This window comes from Rana temporaria, chromosome 2, assembly GCF_905171775.1.
Source record: "Rana temporaria chromosome 2, aRanTem1.1, whole genome shotgun sequence".
Classification (NCBI taxonomy): Eukaryota; Metazoa; Chordata; class Amphibia; order Anura; family Ranidae; genus Rana; species Rana temporaria.
The window spans coordinates 248,125,877-248,151,257 of NC_053490.1; the positions used below are offsets into that span (position 1 = coordinate 248,125,877).

Below are 25,381 nucleotides of genomic sequence, written 5' to 3' on the forward strand. Positions count from 1 at the left end.
TCTATATAATAGATAGATATAGATAGAGATAGATAGATAGATAGATAGATAGATAGATAGATCTATATTTATATATCTATATATAGATATATATCTATATATAGATATAGATATAGATATAGATATAGATATAGATATAGATATATGTATATATATATATATATGTATATATATGTATATATATATATATATATATATATATCCATCTAGATAGATAGATACAAACATATATATATATATATATATATATATATATATATATATATATATATATATCTATAGATATATCTATATATCTATATCACATCTATCTATCTAGATAGATAGATACAAACACATATATATATATATATATATATATATATATATATATATATATATATATATATATATATATTTCCAAAAGTATTGGGACACCTGCCTTTACATGCACATGAACTTTAATGTTGATATATATGTATATGTGTGTGTGTATTATTATTATTATTATTATTATTATTATTATTATTATTATTATTATTATTATTATAGCGCTGATCTTGTGGTTGAATGGCCACTGTGGTAGTGTACACAGGACAGTAATGCCTTGTTCCCAGCAGTAGTGAATGTCTCCAGCTGCAGATCCATTTATCCAGACCAGAATTTCCTTGCAGCCTTGTAGTAGGCATGTAAACTGGGATTCAGGCAGCACACGGGAGGATGTCTCAGCACAGAAATAAGCAGCTAAGAGAAATGGGAGCACAGGAGAGAGGATCAGCTTCTTCCAGTATCAGCAGCAGCAGCAGCAGCAGCAGCAGAGACACCACTCTCCCCATCACCTGAGCCTGCTGCCTCTGCCAGGCTTAGCAAGGCTTGCACAGACACAGGGGAAGGCTGCTTGTGATGTGACAGCAGAGGGATGTGAAGATCATCTGAAGGAAGACCACAGTCTCTGCTCAGGGTTGGAGGGGGGAGAGAGAGAAGCAAGGAGTTCAGTTTTCAGGGAAGTGCGGTCAGCAAGCTTTGCCGCATTGTCAATTTCCCCTGCAATCCTCACTTCCCACATTCACACTTGTCCTTGTGTGTTGTGAATGATGAAGATCTCTGCCTGATGATCGCTCATCAGAGGTGATGTGTCCTCTGCCAAGCCGCTGCTGCCACTTGCCATGATCATCTCTATTGACAAACTTTACATTTCTACACGATCTGGGGATGTGGACGGCTCCTGCTTTGTATCTCTCTGCCATGGGGATTTCTAATAGCAATTCCAGAGCTGTGCTTCCAATGTCTGCTGCTCAATGGCACTGAAGTGATCCTGCAAGTCAATAATTCCAATTTTCTGGACTATTAAGACACATATCCCTGTGGAATACTGCTTGGCTTGGATCCATCATCAGAGCAGGATCCCTGGAATTGTCCCCCACTTTGTAAACTTTCATTGGATTTGACATGTTGGGGCTGCAGATGGTCCTCTCCAAATGTTTTTACCAGCTCCTGTTTCCTGCACGCTGATTGGCTGGGCAGCTTAGATCCCAGATCTGAAGTGGGTCCCGACTCATGTCAGGTGGTGTTCTTCCCACCATCAGTAGTGCTGGGAGGTTTCATCTCTCTCTGGTTACCTTTTTCCTTCTGAATAGAACTCCCTGGTGTAAAGTTGACACCCACAGGGATGGTTACCTGTCTCCAGATCAGCAGAGACTTTGGCACTACGTTAAGGAGTCCCACATATTCAAGGATACACTAAAGAGTCGGGATTGTGGAGTTTGATGGCTTCTTTGAGAAGAGTTAAAATCCTGTTGGTGTTGAACCTGATTGCTGTCGCTGGATTTGTGCTGTTTCTAGCCAAGTGCAGACCCATTACTGCGAAAGGTGGGGAGTCCTTCCATGAGGTCCACCCAAGGGCAGAGGTGACCAACTTGACTAATGGGGTCAGCCCTATCCAAGAGGCAGTGCTGAAAAGACTTTCCCTTTTAGAGGATATAGTCTACAGACAACTCAATGGTAGGACTGCATGCCAATATAGTAATGGTAACATAGATGATATAGGGGCAATTGTATGTACATGGATGAGAGGGGGGCTTCATGCCCTGAAGGGCTCATTTACTAAAGGTAAATAGGCTGTTATATTTGCAGTTCCAAAGTTTTCCCTAAAGGTTAGTGAATGTGGTTACAACTTGCTTTGCGAAGAATCCCCAACCTCATTTAAGAATAAATAAGAAAAAAATGTTTTTTGTTTACACTTGATTGGATAATGGAAATCAACAGAGCTTCACTTATTTACAAAGCTCTGGGAAAAATTCCCTTGCAATGTGAAAAAAAAAATATTTGTGTTTAGTAAATGGACCCCAGAAGGTATTGGGGGAAGTGCTTTCACGTCATGAAACTCAGGGATGGTGCAAGGATTTTTGACACCCTAGGCGAAACCTAATTTTTCTGCCCCTGAACCCACCCCCTTTGCCCTTCCTATGTATACGGTGGAGGGGGTGGAGATTTTTGCGGCGCCTCTCCACCTTTTTTATTTTTTTCAGCCATGGTCCGCAGGCCCGCACTCGGGGGAAATTTAAACACAGACAATGTATAATCATCAGTTGCGGTGTGGATTCTTCTTACATCTGCTCATACAGACATACCGTATTTATCGGGGTATTGTGCGCTCCGGCGTATAGCGCGCACCCCTAATTTTTACCCTAAAATCCTGTAAAAAAATTTTTATTACATTTCACTACAGTTTTGGTGTCTTGCCCGGCGTCCATCGGCAGCCTCGTACGGTGCCCTCCCGGCTTCTCCCGCGCTGTCTTCATGTCGAATCCCCGCTTCCCGCGCTCAGCTTGAAGCCTCCGCCGACGTATACCGAGCGCAGTACACTCGGGTATATTCGGCCAGGCTCGGCTTCTCACGCATAAACGTCACAGAACGTGACTACGAGCGAAGCCGAGCCTGGCCGAATGTACCCGAGTGTACTGCGCTCGGTATATGTCGGCGCAGGCATTCAAACACGGCGCGGGAAGCGGGTATCGGCGTATATCGAGCACCCACAATTTTGCCCGGATTCTCAGGGCAAAAAAGTGCACGATATACACCGATAAATACCGTTAGTGCGTTTAGGTCTATGTGAGTTCAGATGCAGTACATACCACTTACTGCTGACAGCGCAATCCTGTGTAAATCTTATACAACCGTACACATAAACCCCTTGTGTCACATATCGTCTTTTATTATGGTATATGGCTATTTATAGCAGATCACTAAAAAAATAACATAGAAATAATAATTATCGACCCCTCTACAGAAAACACAAAATCATTCTGCGCAACACAGACAATTCAGCCTCCAGACACCGATTTTTTGCCTATATGACATTCAATAAACATTCTTGATAATCAGATAATTTTGTGAACGCAGACAATGCCAAGATGACCGATTCAGGCAGTTTTAAAACGTAGATAGGAGTGATTGTTAGGGGTGGTGTCATCCAGCACCACAATCAAAAACTTAGAGGATTTCAGAAATAATTTTGATGGCGGTGATGAGATTTTAGGATTAATGACATTGATTGGTTCTTGATTGGCAAGGAAAGCCGTGAAATGACAGGTGGGAGTTGAGGGTGCAGTGCTGGAATTGTTTAATGGGAAATATGGGGTAATCTCTATGGCGATTGGTGGAATTGCTGGAAGCGGACAGTGATTGGCAGTGCCTGCGGGTGGCATTGTATGGGAGGAGGGGCTCTGGGCAGTGACATCACCCCCCCATAAAAGGACATGTGGAGGTCAGTGATCTCCGTCGATTAGCCTGCATTGGGCCCTTACTGCTGCCTCTCAGCACAGGGGGAGTAGGGCATAAAAGTAAAAGCAGTGGCGATCACACCTAATCATGGGAGAGGGTGGAGGGGGACCGGCAGGCACTGTAGATACCTGATCCTTAAAGGGTGCTGTGCTCCTAGAGGCGGGCGGGGAGTGATTGGAGCCTGGGTTGTGTATGGATACTGATCCAATACAGGCTCCACCTCTAATCCTACACTGGGCTGGAGCAGGAGGGGATGGAGAAAGCGTGAGATCGGTAGTGCTCCTGAGAATTCCTCCCACCTACCTAGTTGACCTGACTGACTCATCACAAATAATCTTTCCAGAGTCAAAAGGCTGAGCCGGTGCTCCAGTCTTCAATACAAAGGCGCTGTGGCAGCTTCTGGGTAATGGCGAGCTCCAGGGGAGGGGTGGGCACTGCCTGCTCTTTCTCCCCGCCCAGAAAATTTGCACCAGCAGCCGACCAAACGAGCCACTGGAGTCGCCTCCCCCTACACTCAGCAGTGCGCCGGCCACAGCCCACCTGGAGGAGACTCCGATATATCCTCCTCCTGCTATCTTGGAGAATAGGGAAACCAATAGTTGTGGCTGCCCCCTAGGCAGCAGTGCGCCCTAGGCGGCTTCCTAGTTTGCCTAGTGGTAGCGCTAGCCGTGATGGAACTCCCACATGACCTAAATGAGTATGGGGACATTTATTAAGGCTGGAGCAGACAGACTCTGCAGCAGCTGTGCATGACAACCAATCAGCTTCTAGCTTTCATTTTTAAAGCTTAAAAGAAAATTATGGACAAAGCTCTTTTATACTTCTTTTCTGGGTCACAGGTGTGCTCTTAGTTTGGCCCAGAATCAGCGGGCAGCGGGCTGAAGCCCACTGCAAGCTGACATCATAGAGCTGCTCCAGGCTCTGGAAAGATCCAGCCAACAATGTCGGGATCCACCCAGATGCAGACAGTCAGCTGCTCCCACCCCCTCCCCAACCCATAGCTCCAGTGAGCGCTGGAGGGGCCTAGCAGAGAGCCGGTGCCTGACAGGTGAGGACCGAGAACTGAGCAATCAACGGTCATGTGTTCGCTCAGTTCTCTGTGTTAGATCCAGAGGGGGACAGCTGCAGCATCACACTGATGCTGTAGTCATGTAGGTGAGTATATAGGTTTATTTTTTGACGTGTAGTCATTAATTTTAACACCTGCGTAATGCTATTAACCTTCCACAGGGCAGCTGTAAACACATTGACCAAGGAATATATATGGTGGAAGTGCTCTATTCCCTTTTCCTTTATAAACTCTGATAAACCCACCACATGCAGTTTTAAAGGAAAAGGGAATATCGCGCTTCCACCATATATATATATATATTTTTTTATGTAGCCCACACTTCTTGTTTAATAGAACAAGCTGAAGTTGGAAGCTGATTGGTTACTATGCACAGTTGCTCCAGATTCTGTTTGCTCCAGTTTTTGTAAAGCCCCCACCCCCCATTATTTATAATGTGAAGTAGTGGCCATTACAGTGAAGCATTGGTGGTTAGTAATCTCATTATAGACCAATATCTATCTATCTATCTATCTATCTATCTATCTATCTATCTATCTATCTATCTATCTATCTATCTATCTATCTATATATATATAGATATGTATATATATATATATATATATATATATATATATATATATATACACAACATGTAACATATTGTGCATAGAGAAAATTAATATGCAGAAATTGAGATGTTATATATATATATATATATATATATATATATATATATATATATATATATATACGCATTAATTCTATAAAATCTGGTAATACAGCAATAATGTCACAACATTACATAATGAGCGGAAGCTTTTACATTTATAGTAAATGCCATAACGAAAATAAAATCCATTTCTGATGGCTTTACTGGTGAAGTATAGAAGTCACTTTGTCTGGTTCATGCATTTTTTATAGGTACACTTCATGATGTGATTATGCTTCAAAGATTATGTAAGATTATGCAATATGGAAAGAAATTCTATTGGCTGACTTAAAGGCTAAGTGCTAATTGCATCTGACCAGGTTACCTGATTTCCCTTGAACGTCACCTGCTTTGATTAATGACATTGTCCTATTTGTTACTGTAGCTGAATGTTGCTTATAATCTGCCAGGGGCTCTCTCATTTCTAGCCCCAGCTCCATGACATTTTTAGAAATGCCTCTGACCTCTGTTATCTATCACTCCCAAAACTACACAGGGAATCTGTGTTGTAGGTGTGAGTAGAAGAAAGATGCTGAAAATATAGAAAAATAAGCAATAACAGCTAAAGCAGGTCCACGCTATTAGCTGCAAATCTTACTGTGCATCATTGTAAAGCTAAATGGTCAGTTTTCCTTATCAGTTGCTATAACATCTTAGTAACATCACAATCATTTTAGCATAATTTTACGAGCAGTTAATTAGTTTCTAGCATTTTGAGCCACTTTAATAGCATTCTATTTGTTTTATTTTGTCTATAAACTGCAATAAAGCAAAGGCAATATTAAGGTTTGCCCACAGTAATTACACTTCCAATGGAAGAAATGCATGCAATTTTGTGTGACTTTAAATCATCCCAGGAAGACTACTTTGCAGGTGCAGTAATCATGAAATATGCATATGGGGCTTTCCAGGAACTCAATATTTACTATATTGATAATAGCGGCATATTATCGCGGTGGCTGAAAATAAAACACTGCTGGGAAGTACAAAGCACAGTTTTTCTTTCACGCTATTCTTGCGCTCTTGTCTTTCTTTGAGCAGCTGTGTGAAGTTTACAGTAGCATTTGCATATTCTTCCTAATATGCATACTATTTACAATAGAAATTGTGCATGATAAGCAAATAGGTCATAATTTTTGCAGGCAAGTCTTTGGAATTGATGTTCTATCCTGAACTATCTTCTAATGGCCATACAGGCATCCACACATACATTTCAGAGTTTCTTTGTCAGCGTGATCTTGGATTTAACCTTGTGAAGTAGGACATTATAGGCAAATGAAAGCTGAGTATGACATTATGTTCACTTGTAATGGCTACCCTACTCTATCTGTTCCAGGGTCTTAATATACTGTATGTCTGATCACAAGGAATCATGCTGGCTTGTCTTAAAATCTAAATATTTGATACTAATCTCTGGGTGGCCACTGTGCATGATTATGTAATACATTGTAAGAAGATTCGCACAGTGGCGACAATTGATGGCACAGTGGTGACAATTGATGGCACAGTGGCGACGATTGATGACACAGTGGCTGCGTTTAATGGCATGGCACAGTGGTGACAATTAATGGGCACAGTGGTAACAATTGATGGCACAGTGGCTGCGTTTGATGGCATGGCACAGTGGTAACAATTGATGGGCACCTTGGCGATAAATGATGGCACAGTGGCTGCATTTGATGGCATGGCACAGTGGCGACAATTGATGGCATGGCACAGTGGCGACAATTGATGGCACAGTGGCTGCATTTGATGGCACAGTTGCTGCATTTGATGGGCACAGTGGCTGCGTTTGATGGGCACAGTGGCTGCGTTTGATGGGCACAGTGGCTGTGTTTGATGGGCACAGTGAGGCTGCAATTGTTTTTTGTTTGTTTTTTGTTTGTTTTTTCGTTTGTTTGCACCCCCCTCAGATTTACAGCGACTGTGACTGCACTTACAAGTGCACTTTCAAGTGAACTTTGCACTTGTAGTTTGTACTCCTAGTGCAAAGTGGATTTGCCTTTCGTAAATAACCCCCATTGTCTAGAAACTACAACACTGTCCCTAACTAATAGTACAACTGAGGCCCCGTACACACGTCCGAGGAACTCGACGTGCCAAACACATCGAGTTCCTCGTCGAGTTCAGTGTTGAAGCCGCCGAGGATCTCGGCGGGCCGACTTTCCTCATTGAACACCGAGGAAATAGAGAACATGTTCTCTATTCGGCCCGACGAGTTCCTCGTCGGCTTCCTCGCTGAAAAGTGTACACACAACCGAGTTTCTCGGCAGAATCCAGCTCCGATCGAGTTTCTGGCTGAATTCTGCCGAGTGTACGGGGCCTAAGATGTATTGCACAATACCCTTGTTTTATGCTTTCCTCTGCTCTTTCTGGAAACTTGTTTCTGGAAACTTAACATTTGTCAAGCCAGCAAGTGAAACCAAGTATTGAAAGCTTTTTATACTGGTAAATCTAAGCTAGCATAGAAAAATGAATACCTCAAAGAAATGGGATTTTAAGGGCAATGAAAATAATATACAAAAAAGTATAGGTAAGTATAGAAAAATATAATATTTAATTTACTTTACAAAAAGGTTATGCAAAAGGTTTTACAATTGTAACAATCGCTGTAACAAATAGGTTTGCATAATGTGTGGACCATGCAGATCCTGAATAAAAACATATACAAAAAAAATGATGTTTGTATTGAACCTCGAAAAAAAATTAATTGGAAGATCAGGCAGAAATGGTCTGATAGCAGACCCATCCGCTGCAGTGTCCAGGAGTGAATGGCCATTCACTCCTGGACACTGCAGCGGATGGGTCTGCTATCAGACAATCCAGCTACTTCTGGCCATTTCTGCCTGATCTTCCAATTCATGGTCATTTGGCATATACTCTGCAATTCTGCATAAAAATATCTTCCTGGGATAAACTTCTTGGAAATGTATTTTTCTTATGGCATGTGTTTAGAATGAACTTTTGTTTATTCACTCTCAGCTTTCCTTGCTGCGGACGTCCACCCATGTGTGGAGGGTGACCAAGCCGGGTCCTTTTGGAGGAGGGGGATGGATCTCTTTTCTTTTAGATGACAGACGCATGCACCTGAACACTGTTTTCTTTTTCCTGATGAAGACATCGAGTGTAAACTCACTAGTCGAAACGCGTCGAAATAAAACAGTCTTCTGCATTTTCCCTTGACCCTCATTGGGTTTTCGAGGTTCAATACATCATTCATCTTCTGCATTTATGTACTGTCATTTTTTGTATATGTTTTTATTCAGGATCTGCATGGTCCACACATTATGCAAACCTATTTGTTACAGCGATTGTTACAATTGTAAAACCTTTTGCATAACCTTTTTGTAAAGTAAATTAAATATTATATTTTTCTATACTTACCTATACGTTTTTGTATATTATTTTCATTGCCCTTAAAATCCCATTTCTTTGAGATATTCATTTTTCTATATACTCGGGATGGTGGCAATGCTCATGTCAGTTTGTTGGGTGTAAACCTTTTTCAATCTAAGCTAGCATGAGCAAAATCTCTTACAACGTCATATACTTTAGTTCTATACATGAGGAAAAATGCTTACCCATACATGGCTAACTATCTGTTCACATATACTAATGTTCCCTTACTTACAAATGTTGGCAAAATGTAATGTACCTTTTGATATGGCATTTAAAGGACAGCTCTATAGGTCAGTCTTGATGAAGAACATATGCAACTAATGTACTATATGCCATACATGCAGTCCTGTTTATTTTGTGTGCACCTAAAAACGCTATATAAATGACCCCCATGAAAGGCTACGGCAATATGCTGAGCCTGCATGGGATAGCGCAGAGGGAGAAGTGGGCTGCCGCGCTCTGGGGTAGTAACAGCCTCTGATTGGTTAGTTGCGGCAGCCCCCTTCTCTGATAGGTCCGTTCACGTGAGGTGATTCCCGCGCTGGGCGAGCCTATATAGGGGAGCGGCTGAGGCGATTCGCTCAGTCACGTCTCCTGACGAGCAGCGACGCCCGCCTCTCCCTCTCTCTCTCAGGATGAAGCGCGGTATTCCGGACAGCCGTGAGGAGCTCCTATGCAGACTCCTGGAGAAGGCTGAGAGCAGGGGAGGTGAGGAGTGGTTGAAGCGATGCTTGTCAGAGGAGAGTGGCTCTGCCTCGTCCGTTCCCAGCCCAGCTGCAGTACCAGAGACGAACGAGGGCGCCCCCAGGAAACAGCCTGGGAGAAAGAAGAAATGTAAAAGTAATAATTTAGCTCCTCAAGCTGAGGGAGCTGCAACAAGAAGTGCTTCTTGCCAGCAAGGGAGCAGCGCTGCCTCTTCCCCCCCTCCTGGGGACTTGGGTGAGCATGTTTTACCTGAAGTTGTGTTCAGAAATGTTAACCAGTTATCTGCATTTTCCAGTCTGATTGAATCTTTATCTGTCATTGTGCAGCAGTTCAAAGGGGTACATAGTCATGGTGCGGATTTTGCCTCACAAAATGTAAATATGTATGTACAACCAGGTGAGAGTCTGAGTACTCAGACATGCACAGTGAGTCAGAGTGCACAGGAGGCTGGTGCTGGAAATAGCGATAATGCTATTGATATGGAGGAGATTGGTGTGGTGTGGCATGAGGCTGGTCATCCCTCTCTGCTAGATAAAGATGTTACTATCAAATCGAATGTGAGGTGTCCTTCTGTGCATAATACTTTACCCCTCAGAGCCTCTGCGGCTATGGTCAGCGAGTCTTTCTTTAAGGAACCCCTCCCTTGCAGTTTATCCCCGCTGGGTTTTCATCTGTCTAAATCAGTCAAAGAAAAAATTTGGAGGGGTGAATATCTTGACATATTATCACTTTTGCCATCTTCCAAGGAGTTTTTGGCTAAGTCTGACAGACAGTCCAGCGAAAGAACGGAGGAGGATAGGAGGAGAGCGGTTCCTAAGACCTTTCAAAACTGGCTGCAAGCATTCTGTATTTATGCAGCAGTTATGGGAGAGCGCTTCCCTGGGAAGTGTTCAGGTTTATTCCAACACCTGGATATCATTGCGGAGGCCTTTCGCCACTTTGGCGGCTCCGCATGGTTTTCATATGACGAGAATTTTCGTCAAAAACTAGCTGTGCACCCCTCGTTGCATTGGGGGGCTAAGGACGTGGGTTTATGGTTAAACCTTATGCTGCCACCAAGACCCCAGTTCACCCCTCGCCCCTCTCCTAATGGTCAGAGTCCAGTCAGGAAGGGTGTATGCTTTGCATTTAATGAGGGTCAATGTAAATTCTTATTAAATTGTAGATACAGACATGAGTGTTCTTATTGTGGTGGTACTCACGCGGCGAGCAGATGTTTTCGTAAAGCTGCCGCAAGTTCCTCTCATTCAGGACCCAAGGACACACATGGGAAAGGCCCCGACTCCGGTGAGCCTGGCAAGAATGCGCCCATGGCTCGAGCGCTATCCAGACCTCAGGATGGCGGCTCTGCTAACTGAAGGTTTTGCTAATGGTTTCTTAGTGCCATCCTTTACTGGTTCAGGGTGTGTACCAGTAAAAAATTTAGTATCCGTATCCATGCACTCTAACTTAGTACTTGAAAAAATTTACAAAGAATTGTCTGAGGGTAGGGTTGCTGGTCCCTTTAATGACCCGCCATTTGCTAATTTTCGGTTGTCCCCGTTAGGCATTGTACCCAAAAAAGAGGAGGGTGCGTTCAGACTGATCCACCACCTATCTTATCCCCCGCATTCGTCACTCAATGACGAAGTTGCCTCTGTGGAGGCTCCGGTCTGCTACGCCTCATTTGATGAGGCTTTGTGTCTTTTGAGGCAGGCAGGACAAGGGGCTGTGCTAGCAAAGGCCGATATTAAGTCGGCTTTCCGCCTTCTTCCCGTGCATCCACAAGGTTTCAATTCATTGGGGTTTCAATTTTTGAATCAATATTATTTCGACAAATGTATGCCAATGGGGTTTTCACTGTCATGCTTTTATTTCGAGGCCTTTTCCTCCTTCTTACATTGGGTCGTGTCAGTCATTATCCCTCAAGGCCTCATCCTACATTATCTAGATGACTTCTTGTTTTTAGGTCCCCGGGGGTCATCAGTGTGTATGGAATCTTTACAGGTTTTCTTTGACGTTTGTCATGACTTTGGAGTGCCGCTGGCACAGGAGAAGACAGTTTTTCCCACTACGGTTATTGAATTTTTGGGTATCACGGTTGACTCTGAACGAATGGAATTCAGATTGCCACAGCAGAAGATACATAAGATGAAGTCTATGATTGCAACTTTTCTTGTAAGTAAGAAGGTGTGCTTAAAGGAGGCACAGTCTTTGCTGGGGCTTTTTGCTTTTGCGGCCAGAGTCATCCCTATGGCGAGGGTTTTTTCGCGCAGGTTCTCGTTAGCCATAAAAGGTATGGTGAACCCTTACGCTCATTTCCGGATTTCAAAAAGCATCAAGGATGATCTAAGAATTTGGGATGCTTTTTTAAATGAGTTTAATGGTTCCTCGGCCTGGCAAATAGACTTTATTAATAGTTCTCAGATGGAGTTCTTCACCGATGCAGCTGGCTCTTCTGGGTTCGGGGCTTTCTTGGATGGGCGCTGGTGCGCCCAGTCCTGGCACCCTGATTGGCTCCAGAAGGAGATACTACAAAATCTAGTTCTGTTAGAACTTTTTCCAGTGATAGTGTCGGTGGTTGTTTGGGAAGACATCTTTAGGAATCGTAGAATTTTAGTTCATACAGATAATAAAGGTGTCTTTTTTGCCATCAATACTCTGTCTTCTAAGTCTGATCCCGTTCTGAGGTTATTACGTTTCCTTGTACTACATTGTATGAACTGTAATATATGGTTGAGAGCTGAGCATATTGCAGGTAAAGAAAATAACATAGCAGATTCTTTATCTCGTTCACAGTTCAAGAGATTCCGAGAGTTGGCGCCATCAGCGGATCAACGTGGCACCCCTTGCCCAGACTTCCTCTGGGGCTTAATTTGGGAATAATATTCCGGAATCTCAAGGCTTCAGTAGCGGAAAACACCTGGAGGGATTATAGGCTTTCATGGCACAAATGGTGCTCTTTCTGTCAACCATTGGGTTTGGATCCACTAGCTGTATCTTCTTACGTGGCTTTGTCTTTTTTGTCCTTTCTCATTCAAGCTAATCTTTCCCCGGCTTCCATAGGTAAAATTTTGGCGGGAGTTTCTTTTTTCCTTAAGTTTGCAGGCCTTCCTGCTCTTACTTCTTTCTTTCAGGTCACTCAAGTTTTGAAGGGCCTTAAGAAGTCTAGGCCCTCAACGGATAATAGGCGTCCCATATCTATCCCCCTTTTGATCGACCTTCTGGGGATTCTTCAAGATGTCTGCTCATCTAGTTTCGAGTCTTTTCTTTTCAAGGCTGCTTTTTCTATCGCATTCTTTGGAGCCCTCAGGTTAGGCGAGTTCACAGCAGCAAACAGAAACTCTTTTTCATTTCTCCGTTTTTCTCATGTCCAGTTTGACGTCGGTTCTATTCGTCTGTTTTTGTCCAGGTCCAAGTCCTCACAGGTTGGTCAGTGGTTTTCCTTATCTAGTTCTCCTAACGAGGCTATCTGTCCTGTGTTTCATGTTCGTAATTATCTTTTGGTCAGACCATTTAGTAGTATGATTTGGGTTATAGCTCAATGGTTAGAGTAATAGACTTCTGTGTTTACGATTCCTTTTTTATCCATGAAGACTTGTCATCATTAACAAGGTATCAGTTCTCAGCTGTTCTGGCCTCCTGTTTGAAGCGCTTGAACTTATCTGGGTACCATTTTTCTTCCCATTCTTTCCGAATTGGCGCGGCCACCACAGCTGATTCCTTAGGTTTTTCGGAGAGTAGGGTTAAAAAGGTGGGAAGGTGGGGCAGCAATATATATAAGTTATATGTCCGTCCCAGTCTTCTAACTTTATGATTTTCTTTCAGATTTATCCAGGAATATCGCTTGGGTCATAGGTCACTCCTACGTGTTCTGGGCTTACAAGCACTCCGGATCCAGATCATACTCTGCTAACCTGGGGCTTGATCCCGATTTATTTTTAATTTTATGGTCAGGTGTTAGAGGTATGCGGTGGCGCAATGTAAAAGACCACCTAGTTTATTTGTCTTCTGTCTGGCCTCAACCCCAAGTGATAGTTATCCACGCGGGGGCTAATGACTTGGGTAAATTCAACACATGGGACTTGTTATGTGAGATAAAAAGGGATCTCTATTCCATATCTCAAATGTTCCCGGGTTCGGTGTTAGCATATTCTGAGATGGTTCCCAGACTGTTATGGTCGCCGCATGGCACCCTTTTTTACGTGGATAGGATCCGTAGACGTCTTAATAGGACAATCCATGGTTTTATGCCTTCAATTGGTGGCTCTTCCTTTCGTCATTTCGAGTTAGAGGGTTTTTTGCCCGGGTTGTTTCGGGAAGACCAAATTCATCTGTCAGGCATTGGCCTGGACATTTTTAATATGGGTATCCAGTCCATGATCGAATCAGCCACGGTGGTGGGGGGGCCTCGGCCAACAGCTTCGCGGTTGGCCCCGGCCGGTGGGGAGTAGTCGTCCAGCTTTTGCTGGATGGACAGCAATTAATTTGATTTTAAAGTTTTAAGTTTAGCCAATTTGGCCTTTTGTAATTTAATTTATTTATTGAGAAATTTTTGTAACCCCGCCCCCACATTTTATGGATGACACCGTGGCCAATTTTACCAAAGATAAATAAAAAAATGTTGTATCAAATTGTTGTTTGGTCTCCTTATTAATACCTCTGTACTAGCCCATGAAAGGCTACGGCAATATGCTGAGCCTGCATGGGATAGCGCAGAGGGAGAAGTGGGCTGCCGCGCTCTGGGGTAGTAACAGCCTCTGATTGGTTAGTTGCGGCAGCCCCCTTCTCTGATAGGTCCGTTCACGTGAGGTGATTCCCGCGCTGGGCGAGCCTATATAGGGGAGCGGCTGAGGCGATTCGCTCAGTCACGTCTCCTGACGAGCAGCGACGCCCGCCCGCCCACCCTTCCCTGTCAGTTCGTCATAATAAGTCATGTTGTCGTCCGTATTGGGGGAGTAGTCGTCCAGCTTTTGCTGGATGGACAGCAATTAATTTGATTTTAAAGTTTTAAGTTTAGCCAATTTGGCCTTTTGTAATTTAATTTATTTATTGAGAAATTTTTGTAACCCCGCCCCCACATTTTATGGATGACACTGTGGCCAATTTTACCAAAGATAAATAAAAAAATGTTGTATCAAATTGTTGTTTGGTCTCCTTATTAATACCTCTGTACTAGCCCATGACTTTATAACAGAATAGCCTATCAGAGAATTATGCATAAATGTGGTTATAACAAACAAGTTAAAGCTAAACACTAGGAAGAAAACATTACCATTTATTCTGTGAAAATCTGTATTTGTGTAATATTCCCGTAATCCCCATTCAGAGCAGCTCTCAGAATGAGAGAAGAAGGTTCAATGTAAATCAGTTAGGTTATATTGAATTTTTAAGGATGCTATTCCAATACTGGAAGCTTGCTAACAAAAAAGGAGCAGAATATGACCTAATTGCTGTGGTGATGCTACTTCATTGTCTGTAAAACAGGCTGGGGATGGGAAAGGTAGCTGAAAATTATGGTTAGTGACTGACCTGACTATGCTGTATGACAAGGTTGCCTGGATCACAAGACTGATTGCACAGATTGTCAAAATATATGGCAGGTAAAACAGCTGAATATCTCTCTCTCTCTCTATATATATATACTATATTTTCAATAGTATTGGGACACCTGCCTTTACATGCAAATGAACTTTAATGGCCTCCCAGTCTTAGTCAGTAGGGTTTAATATTGAGTTAGACCACCCTTTGCAGCTATAACAGCTTCAACCCCTCTGGGAAGGCTGCCCACAAGGTTTAGGAGTGTGCCTCAATTACGCTTCTGGAAGAATGGTCAAACATTCCCATAGACACACTCCTAAACCTTGTGGACAGTCTTCCCAGAAGAGTTGAAGCTGTTAGAGCAGCAAAGGGTGGGCCGACTCATTATTAAACCCTACAGACTAAGACTGGGATGCCATTAAAGTTCATGTACGTGTAAAGGCAGGCGTCACAATACTTGAGGTATTATAGTGTATATATATATATATATATATATATATATATATATATACACACAGTATATCATATTTATTTCCCGTATTCAATTCAGTTAGCACTAGCAGATAAATATTGACCAGCAATATTTTATGATTATTGTGGTAATGGTACACTTTACTCATATACTGAAAGCTAAACCTTGCGATGCAAGCAACACATTCTACATGATGAATATTTCAGTTTTCCATCCAGACAACCCACTCCATTTGGCGTGTAATCTGTGGTGGATCCTGAAATAGACCTGCTAATCCCATTGTAAGATTTGTTATTGGCGGCTATGCCCCTATTCAGGGATTTCCCCTCACCTCCTGTCCCAGAGACTATTAAGTTTCATATGGGTGAGAGGATGAGGGCAAATCTCAGGTACACAAACAGCAATAAAAATGAATGAATGATATAACCCTCTCCATCCAAAGACAGTAACTTTAGTTACATTTCAGCTATCTCATTATATCATGATTAAAGTTATTGTAAAGGATTTTTTTTTCAATAACCAACATGTTATTCTTACCTGCTCTTTGCAATGGTTTTGCACAGAGCAGCCCTGATCCTTCTTTTTTCTTGTCCCCCTCTGGTGCTCCTGGCTCCTACTTTCCACTGAGTGCCCTCCCTAGAAAGCTGCTTGCTAGAGGTGCACTTGTGCGGGCTCGATCCTGGCCCCCCCACAGTGTGGTTTGGCCCTGCCATCCACTCCCTCATCACTAAATTTGATTAACAGCAGCAGCAGCAGGAGCTAAGGAGGGAGAATGAGAGCAGTGCTGGATCGAGATCAGGCTCAGGTAAGTATCCAGGTTGGTGGGGGGAGCTGCACATAAAAGTTTTTTTACCTAATGGCATAGAATTTCTTAAGGTAAAAAAGCTTTAGCCTTTACAACCACTTTAATTCTTTTTCAAATACTTTATTTCTACCACCAAGGGCGAGTCCAAATTCTCATAACAATCATATATAAACAGTTACATAACAGATATATCAAAATACTAAATAAAAAATTAATAATCATCTCCTTCGTAACATCCTCCCTGCACCCCTAGGGAGGATATTCTGCCGATTTTGCAGCAAATGGGTAGACCACCTCCAATCACTGTGTCTGGGATCACCCTATCCATTTTCCATTTTCCCAGTATAAACAAAAACCCAAAGAAGACAAAGAGGAGAAAATAAATAAATAAATACAATTCTTAAAATAGAGGTAGTGGAGAATAAGGGTAGGGGATACCCTGGATAGGCGATGGGTAACTAGTTATTAACTATTTTAAATGGTACTACCAATATCTGACCTTCATGCATTAAGCAGGATCAAACCTTCTTCAGAAGCAATAAACCAGGAGCTGCGGTGGCTCAACGCGATTGGCACTGCACTGACAAGCCATTCACCTCTGCAGCTAGAGGTTCGGATCCCGGTCTCGGCTTCATGTGAATTGAGTTTGGTGGTCTCAGCCCGGCTCCCGGTGGGTGTGCTATGCAAGGTAAGCCTGTGCTTAGTACGCCCACCCCCCTCCCACAAAAACCACCACACCTACACACGCACTCTAAATTGGGTTAACATGCACATTGACCACGCGGTCTCTAAAGAGAGGCAAAGGACTAATGGGGCTGGTTGAGCGGGCTAATCCTCTCACTCCCTTATAGGGAGTCCCTCTGCCCCGTTGGGCTTCAAAGCGGAGCAGGTAGGGCGGGCTGTGTGGGAGGACCCACTCACACACCCGCCATTGCCACCCGGGGCATGGAGAAAGGTGGCAGATTGCCTCTGGGGGAGGCCTGCCTACTCCCAACTCCTGCAGTCCAGCTCCTCTCTCGAGCACACGCACAAAATACACTAAAAAAAAAAAAAAAGAAGCAATAAACCTATTCCACTGTCTCCATACCTCTGCATACTATTCTTGTTGGTTTTATGATGAAAGTGTAAGATCTTCCATCTTATTTATCTCTTCCACTTTATGAAGCCAACCTCCAACCGTAGGAGGTAGCGTATTTTTCCACCTAAGTGGAATACATGCTTTGGCCAAATTTACTAAATGTCGTAAGATAGATTGCTTATATTTTTTAACAGGTATATTCATAACATGTAGTAAAAAAAAGGCTGGGTCCTCCGGTATCCTGTAGTCTGTAAATTTTTGACTATTGTTTCGTACCTCCTCCAGTAAGATGTTATTTTTGGGCACGACCAAAAAATATGTAACATCGTACCTCTCTCCTCCATACATCTCCAGCACCGGTCTGATATTTCCAGATAACATTTATGTAGTCTCTGTGGGGTAGAGTACCACCTTGTTAGTATTTTATAATTCATCTCCTGAATCTTAGTAAATATAGATTTCAGTGAGAGATCGATCATATTTTGTCTTTGGCTAGTTGTAAACTTACAGTCCATCACTCTCTCCCATTTCTCCATCCAAGATAAATTTAGTTGTTCTGGAGGGGAAATCAATAAAGTGTAAATTTTTGAGAGTGTTTGTGTCAAAGTCCCCTCCTTCATGCAGTATTCTTCGAATATGGTTAATTGTCGTCTAAACCTCTCTGGTGACTTAAGTGTATAAAGGAAGTGGTGGAGCTGCAGAGCGTTCCAAAAAGGTAAACAGAAGGGGCCTGCTGGTTCCATTAGGGCCGTTATGGATGGCCAACCATCTGATGCTAGGAATTGTGATGCTCGAAAGCGATTTGTTTGTCGAAGATTGGAGAAGTGATGATCTCTCAAACCTGGAGGGAATCCCGGATTCCTAATGATAGGCATCAGAGGCGAGTCCATAGTCGAGAGAGAGGTTTTAATGATCACTTGTGAGCAAATTCGTATTGTAGGGCCTATCAGTGGGTGCCTCTTTAGGTCGGGCGATAGCTTATCATAACACCATGGTGCTCCTTTCAATAGAACATCAGTTTGCTCTTGTTCAATCCGAACTCAGAGTTTGTCTATTGAATGTCGGCTCCAGTCTATGAGTCTCCCCATATGTACCGCCTGGTAATATTTAAGTACATCTGGAAATGCAATCCCTCCACTATGTTTAGGTCGAGATAATTGGAGTCTGGGAGTGCGTGGTGTCTTATGTGCCCATATCAATTTATTAAACAGGGAATGAGCCTGTTTAAAGTATTGAGATGGTATCTTGATGGGCAGAGTTTGAAATAAATATAGATACTTGGGTAGAATACTCATCTTTAAGAGATTGCATCTAGCAAACCAAGAATTTGCAGTCCCCGATTCCATGTCTCTAACAAAATATGTGTTCTAATCAATAGGGGGGGGAGTGAAGTTCGAAGATTTGTGATAGATTAGAGGGGATATATGTTCCCAAATATTTCAAGGCTGTATCTGTCCACTTGAGCCTGAAATTTGTCTGTTAGGTCTGTAGCTTCTCCATAGGTACGCAAACCCCCATTGCCTCTGATTTATTCAAATTAATCCGTAGATTAGATAGTTGACCATAAGTCTCAAATTTGCGGATAAGATTTGGCAGCGAAACCACAGGGCTGGTGAGGGAGAAGAGCATATCATCAGCAAAAGCTGAGATTTTATGTTGCTCCTCTCCCACACCAACTCGGTAATGTCTGGGTTCAGACGTATCCTACACTTAAAAGGCTCAAGGGAAAGAACATAAAGTAAAGGGAATAGTGGACACCCCTGCCTCGTCCCATTTGAGATGGAAAAAGGATCTGATAACACTCCGTTAAATTTGACCTGGGCCGTCGGGTGTGAGTAAATCTTGGACATCCATTGCATCATATGTTCCCCCAGACCTATATGGCGCATGACTGCCATTAAAAATTTCCAGTTAACTTGATCAAATGCCTTTTCTGCATCTATACTTATCATAACGCACAGAGTATGTGTCTCCTGTGTGACATGAATAAGGTTTAATACTTTAGTCGTATTATCACAAGCTTCTCTGGTTGGAATAAATCCCACCTGGTCCAGGTGTATCATGGACTGTTAATGCTGCGTAATTCGGGTAGCAATTATCTTCGTAAATAATTTGAGATCACAGTTCAAGAGTGATATAGGTCTATAGCTACTGCAGCAAGTGGGATCCTTTCCTTCCTTGAGAATTACAGTGACGTGTGCTTTTAAAGTATCTCTGAGGAAGGATGTTTCCAAACTTACTTTATTAAATAGTTCCACCATGTAAGGGCCTAAGGTTGAAAGAAATTTCTTATAGTACTGTATCGAGAACCCGTCTGGGCCTGGGGCTTTACCTAATTTAGAGGTCTTAATTGCTTTCTGGAGTTCATTCAAAGTTATTGGCGCCTCTAAATTTTCTCTAACCTCTGGAGACAATTGGGGGAGTTGGGAAGAAGCAATATAGTTTTCTATTTGTATCTGAGTAGAAGATTGTTCTGGGAGGTTATATAGTGAAGAATAAAAATCTCTAAACCCCTGTGTGATCTGCTTAGGTAATACTACTTTTTGACCTTGAGGTGTAATGATTTGGGAAATGTACAAAGCAATTTTTTGTTCTTTGACTGAGCGTGCTAACATTCTCCCACATTTATCTACTGACTCATATACTGCTCTATGGCATCGCTGTAGGGCAGCTTTAGCTTGGTATCTTAATAAATCTGTGACCTGTTTACGGAGAGAGAGAAGTTTTTGTTCAAGCGTAGGGTTCGTTGCTTGTTTATGTTGGGCTTCTGCTTTACGAATATCATGGAGAAGAGCTGCAAGTTTTTCCGTCCGCTGGCGTTTTAGCCATGCTCCGTGTTTTACAACTTAAGGACCCCTTCACGCCGATATACGTCGGCAGAATGTCACGGCTGGGCACATCAACGTACCTGTACGTTGCCCTTCAAGCCCAGCTGTGGGGTCGCGCACGCACGCCGCGGGCACGTGCGCACGACCCGGTCCGAAGCTCCGTGACCGTGATTCGCAGACCCGATCGCCGCTGGAGTCCCGCGATCGGTCCCCGGAGCTGAAGAACGGGGAGAGCTGTGTGTAAACACAGCTTCCCCGTTCTTCACTGTGGCGCCGTCATCGATCGTGTGTTCCCTTATATAGGGAATCACAATCGATGATGTCACACCTACAGCCACACGCCCCTACAGTTAGACACGCAGATGAGGTCATACAAAACCCCATTAGCGCCCCCTTGTGGTTAACTCCCAAACTGCAATTGTCATTTTCACAGTAAACAATGCATTTTAAATGCATTTTTTGCTGTGAAAATGACAATGGTCCCAAAAATGTGTCAAAATTGTCTGAAGTGTCCGCCATAATGTCGCAGTCATGAAAAAAAATCGCTGATCGCCGCCATTAGTAGTAAAAAAAATAATTTTTTATAAAAATGCAATAAAACTATCCCCTATTTTGTAAACGCTATAAATTTTGCGCAAACGCTTATTGCGATTTTTTTTACCAAAAATAGGTAGAAGAATACGTATCGGCCTAAACTGAGGAAAACATTTTTTTTTATATATATTTTTGGGGGATATTTATTATAGCAAAAAGTTAAAAATATTGAATTTTTTTCAAAATTGTCGCTCTATTTTTGTTTATAGCGCAAAAAATAAAAACCGCAGAGGTGATCAAATACCACCAAAAGAAAGCTCTATTTGTGGGAAAAAAAGGACGACAATTTTGTTTGGGAGCCAAGTCACACGACCGCACAATTGTCAGTTAAAGCGACGCAGTGCCGAATCGCAAAAACTGTCCGGGTCCTTTAGCTGCCTAAAGGTCCGGGTCTTAAGTGGTTAATAAGAACGCCTATTATAACTGTCTTATGAGCTTCCCATAATATCCCTATATCACCTTCGGCTTGTTTATTAATTTAAAAGTACTGATCTATCTCTCGTTGTATTTCCTCCGCTATCTCGGGGGTCTGCAGTAGGCTTTCATTTTATCTCCAGAATCTAGTCCTGGAGTTTGGGGGCTCTGAAAGTCGGTATGTCAACTCAATCGGTGTATGGTCTGACCATGTAATCACGCCAAGTGTTGTTCTTTGAACTGCCTGTAAATGTGTATGTGGAATCAAAAAATAATCTATACGTGAATAGAGTTTATGGGGAGAGGAATAGAATGTGTAGTCTCTCTCGTCTGGATGTTGTAAACGCCAGACATCGATCAGTTGAGCCTTAGGCCCCTTTCACATTGGGGCGTTTTTCATGCGGCACAGCGCTAAAAATAGCGCTGCTATACCGCATGAAAAATCATGCCCCGTAGTGTTCAATGTGAAAGCCCGAAGGCTTTCACACTGAAGCGTTGCGCTAGCAGGAGCTCACCAAAACTCCTGCTAGCCACATCTTTACCTGCTGTATAGGAGCGGTGTGTTCACCGCTCCTATACCGCGCCTTCCCATTGAAATCAATGGTAAAGCGCGGTAATACCGCCCGCAACGTGGGTGGTATTAACCCTTTTTCGGCCGCTAGCGGGGGTTAAAACCTCACCGCTAGCGCCCGAATATCGCGGTAAACACGACGGTATAGCCGCGCTACAAATAGCGCGGCTATACCGTCACCGCGGCTGCACGCTGCAATGTGAAAGCAGCCTTAAAGAGACTGTCAGTTGTCTACTTCTCATTGCATCCTCCCTTATGGATAGTCTGTATCAGTCGTTTACGAATACCGGAGGCGATGGAGGACGAACCAGATGAGGTATCTACATTGGGAAATAACAGAACATTAAAGTCGCCCCCAAGAATCAACAGACCTTCCAGAAATCCTATAAGGCGATTCATTGTTCGACTGAGAAAAAAAAACAACCACTTTAATTCTAACTCCAGTCCAAAAAGCATTTTCTTAATCGTAGACAGCGAGTAAGGGACAGAACCCCACTCAGGGGGCCCCCCTGAGTGGGGGGCCATAAATACATCCCCTATTTTGTAGACGCTATAACTTTTGTGTAAATCAATATACACTTATTGCGATTATTTTTACCAAAAATATGTAGAAGAATACATATTGGCCTAAACTGATGAAGACTTTTTTTTGGATATTTATTATAGCAAAATGTAAAAAATATTGTTTTTTTTTTTCAAAATTTTATTTTTTTGTTTAAAGAGCAAAAAATAAAAACCGCAGAGGTGATCAAATACCACCAAAAGAAAGCTCTATTTGTTTGTATACAACGTTGCATGTTAAAGCGACGCAGTGCTGTATCGCAAAAAAAGGCCTGATCAGGAAGTGGGTAAATCCTTCCGGGACCAAAGTGGTTAAAAGCTTGCCAGGAGCTTTGAAACTGCTTTTTAAATGTTTGCTGTACACACTGCTATCATACAAGCTAAAGCAGGTGTGAACAAGGCCTAAAAATACCCTCAATGAGAACATCTGTGGTAGTAATTGATCCAAAGACACAATTAGTTCATTATTCATTTGACATGTATTTGCCACACATTTGTCCATCAGATCATTCACTGCATTTATAAAGCATATTTTCCATCAGCATGTTTGCCAGGCGGATACCCATTTGTCACATTATAATGTTAATTGTTATGACAGTGCTAATTTGAGCCTTAGACTGCTTCAAGCTGTCTAGTCACCCACAGCAATCTACACATAACATGCCATAGATATATGTTCTATTACCTAACTTTTCGTCATATTGTATAATATTCCAAAGTAACTTGAACATCAAGCAGTCAGGTAAAGATGTTGTTTTAAAATATATTATAGTGGACCTTGCACTAAAAAAAAAATCAATTATTTAGTGAGAGCCTCTACCCCATGCTGCGCTAAAATAAAAAATTGATGGGGGAAATTATTAGTCAATATAGCCACGCTTCTTCCTACTACTCCTAGGTAGGTGAGACACAACTTCCAGTGAGATCCCAGGGAACATTTTGAGAAGCACCAATTTTAGATGTTACTACATTGTGTTGAACATCCTGCAAGATTTGGGCTACTCAATATTCTACAGCAGAGTTTCTCAACCTTTTTTTCAGTCGAGGCACTCTTTAAAATTATGGACAGTGTCGAGGCACCCCATTCTAAAAAGTATAAAAAATGATTGTAATAGCTTTACATAATGCAAAATTATCTACACATAGGATACTCAACATTAGAGGTGATGTATTCTTCCAAAGCAAATACACTCTTGCACACTGGTACTGACTAGTATTCCAATGTTTCTCTTCTCCTTCCCTTTCTCTCCATCTGTCACCCCAGTGCTGATGGAGAGGGGCATAGGAGGGTCAAACGAGGGTACTGTGGAGGCCACAGACATCCTCCTTATTAACTGATGATGTCATTGGTTGTTAGGATGCCAGTGTCTAGAACGGTGTAATGGTGCATAATGGAAACCTGTGGCTTTATGTAAATAAAAGGCAGGCTTGATCCACCTGCTGGTTTGTATACAAGTTTTGATCAAGGCACCCCTGAGGAAACCTCAAGGTACCCCAGGTTGTCTGGGCACGCTGGTTGAAAAAGGCTGTTCTACAGATTTTCAGTAGAAGAATGGTGACATCACCATCTGCAGTACACAAGGAGGAGTACAGTAGCTAAATATAGGTTCATTCCAACATTCACTCCACCAAAGTTTTTTTTTCACCTTTATTGCAACATTTTGTCAAAGGAGGCGGCTCAGTGAATAAGACAATCTTATTTCTACACTGACGGGATAAAACAGAGCCACACTCTGGTAATATCACCAGGTACCTTTATTCAAACCAATACCGTTTTCTACACCAGTCCCAGCCCTTTGGCCCTGCCCTTCTGATGCGTTTCACCCCAAGCTTTACAAATAATCCTAATTGGGGTGAAATGCATCAGAGGGGCATAGCTAATGGGTGGGGACAGAATTAGCAACCCCCCTTGGTTTGAACAAAAATTTACCAGGTGATGCAACTAGATTATGGCTCCATTATATCCTGTCAATGTACCATGGAGTGAGAATGTGCTCTTTTGGGAACTGCCTCCTAAATGTGTTTGTGGATTGGCATGTTGGCATCAAGACGTTAAGAGGTGCTGCAGGGTTTGACGTTTTCGACCTTGTTTGGAGTTTAATATTCTGTTTGGCAGTTGTAGAGGGTGCTGGGACTCAATGGATGTAAAATTCTAAACATCTGTTCTTTTGTTTTTTTCTCATAAAACTGAAATATAGCTAAGAAATAGCATCTAGTGCAATGACATATTGATATTTTTTTTATGATTTTAGAGAACATCAGAACCTTATGCACCAGAAGCTTTTATATATTTACAAAAACGATTTGCAAAAATCGAAATCCCTTTAATGGGCTGTGGTAGTCAGTTGCAACTTTAATCACAAATAAATATCTAACCTTGTGGATATATTACATAAGTGATCTGCAGCTGCCCTGTTGAGCAATATCATGTTAGTTTGATCTGTTTGCTGTAGCCCACAATTAAAGTGGAACTATAGGCACAACTTAATTTTTTTGTAATTTTGGAGGAAGTCGGGGAGGGTTATAACCCCTGTCAGATGTGTTTTTTTTTTTTTGCAATCTGTGTCCCCTTGGGGAGATTTACCTACACTTCCTGGGCCAGATTCATGAAAATTTGCGGCCGTGTAACGTAACCCGTTTACGTTACACCGCCGCAAGTTTTCAGTGCCTGATCCTCAAAGCACTTACCTGGAAACTTTCAGCGGTGTAACGTAAAGTCGTCCGGCGCAAAACCCGCCCAATTCAAATGGGGCGGGTACCATTTAAATTAGGCGCGCTCCCACGCCAGACGTTCGCAATTTTCCCGACGTGCTTTGTGCGAACTTACGGCGGCCCGATGTGTTTGTGAATCGCGATGTGCGTAACATACTTAAGCCGGGAAAAAAAATTCAAAATCGACGCGGGAACGACGG

The 25,381-nt window shown here is 42.6% G+C and overlaps 1 protein-coding gene across 1 annotated transcript in view; it reads left to right on the forward strand.

Moving 5' to 3' along the window:
* Positions 1-651: 651 nt before the first annotated feature.
* GALNT17 (polypeptide N-acetylgalactosaminyltransferase 17) overlaps positions 652-25,381 on the forward strand; it is a 500,108-nt gene continuing 475,378 nt past the window's right edge. Inside the window, exon 1 of the mRNA XM_040336747.1 lies at positions 652-1,980. Coding sequence (XP_040192681.1) covers positions 1,746-1,980 — 235 coding nt within the window. The 5' untranslated portion in view covers positions 652-1,745. The remainder of the gene's footprint in view (positions 1,981-25,381) is intronic.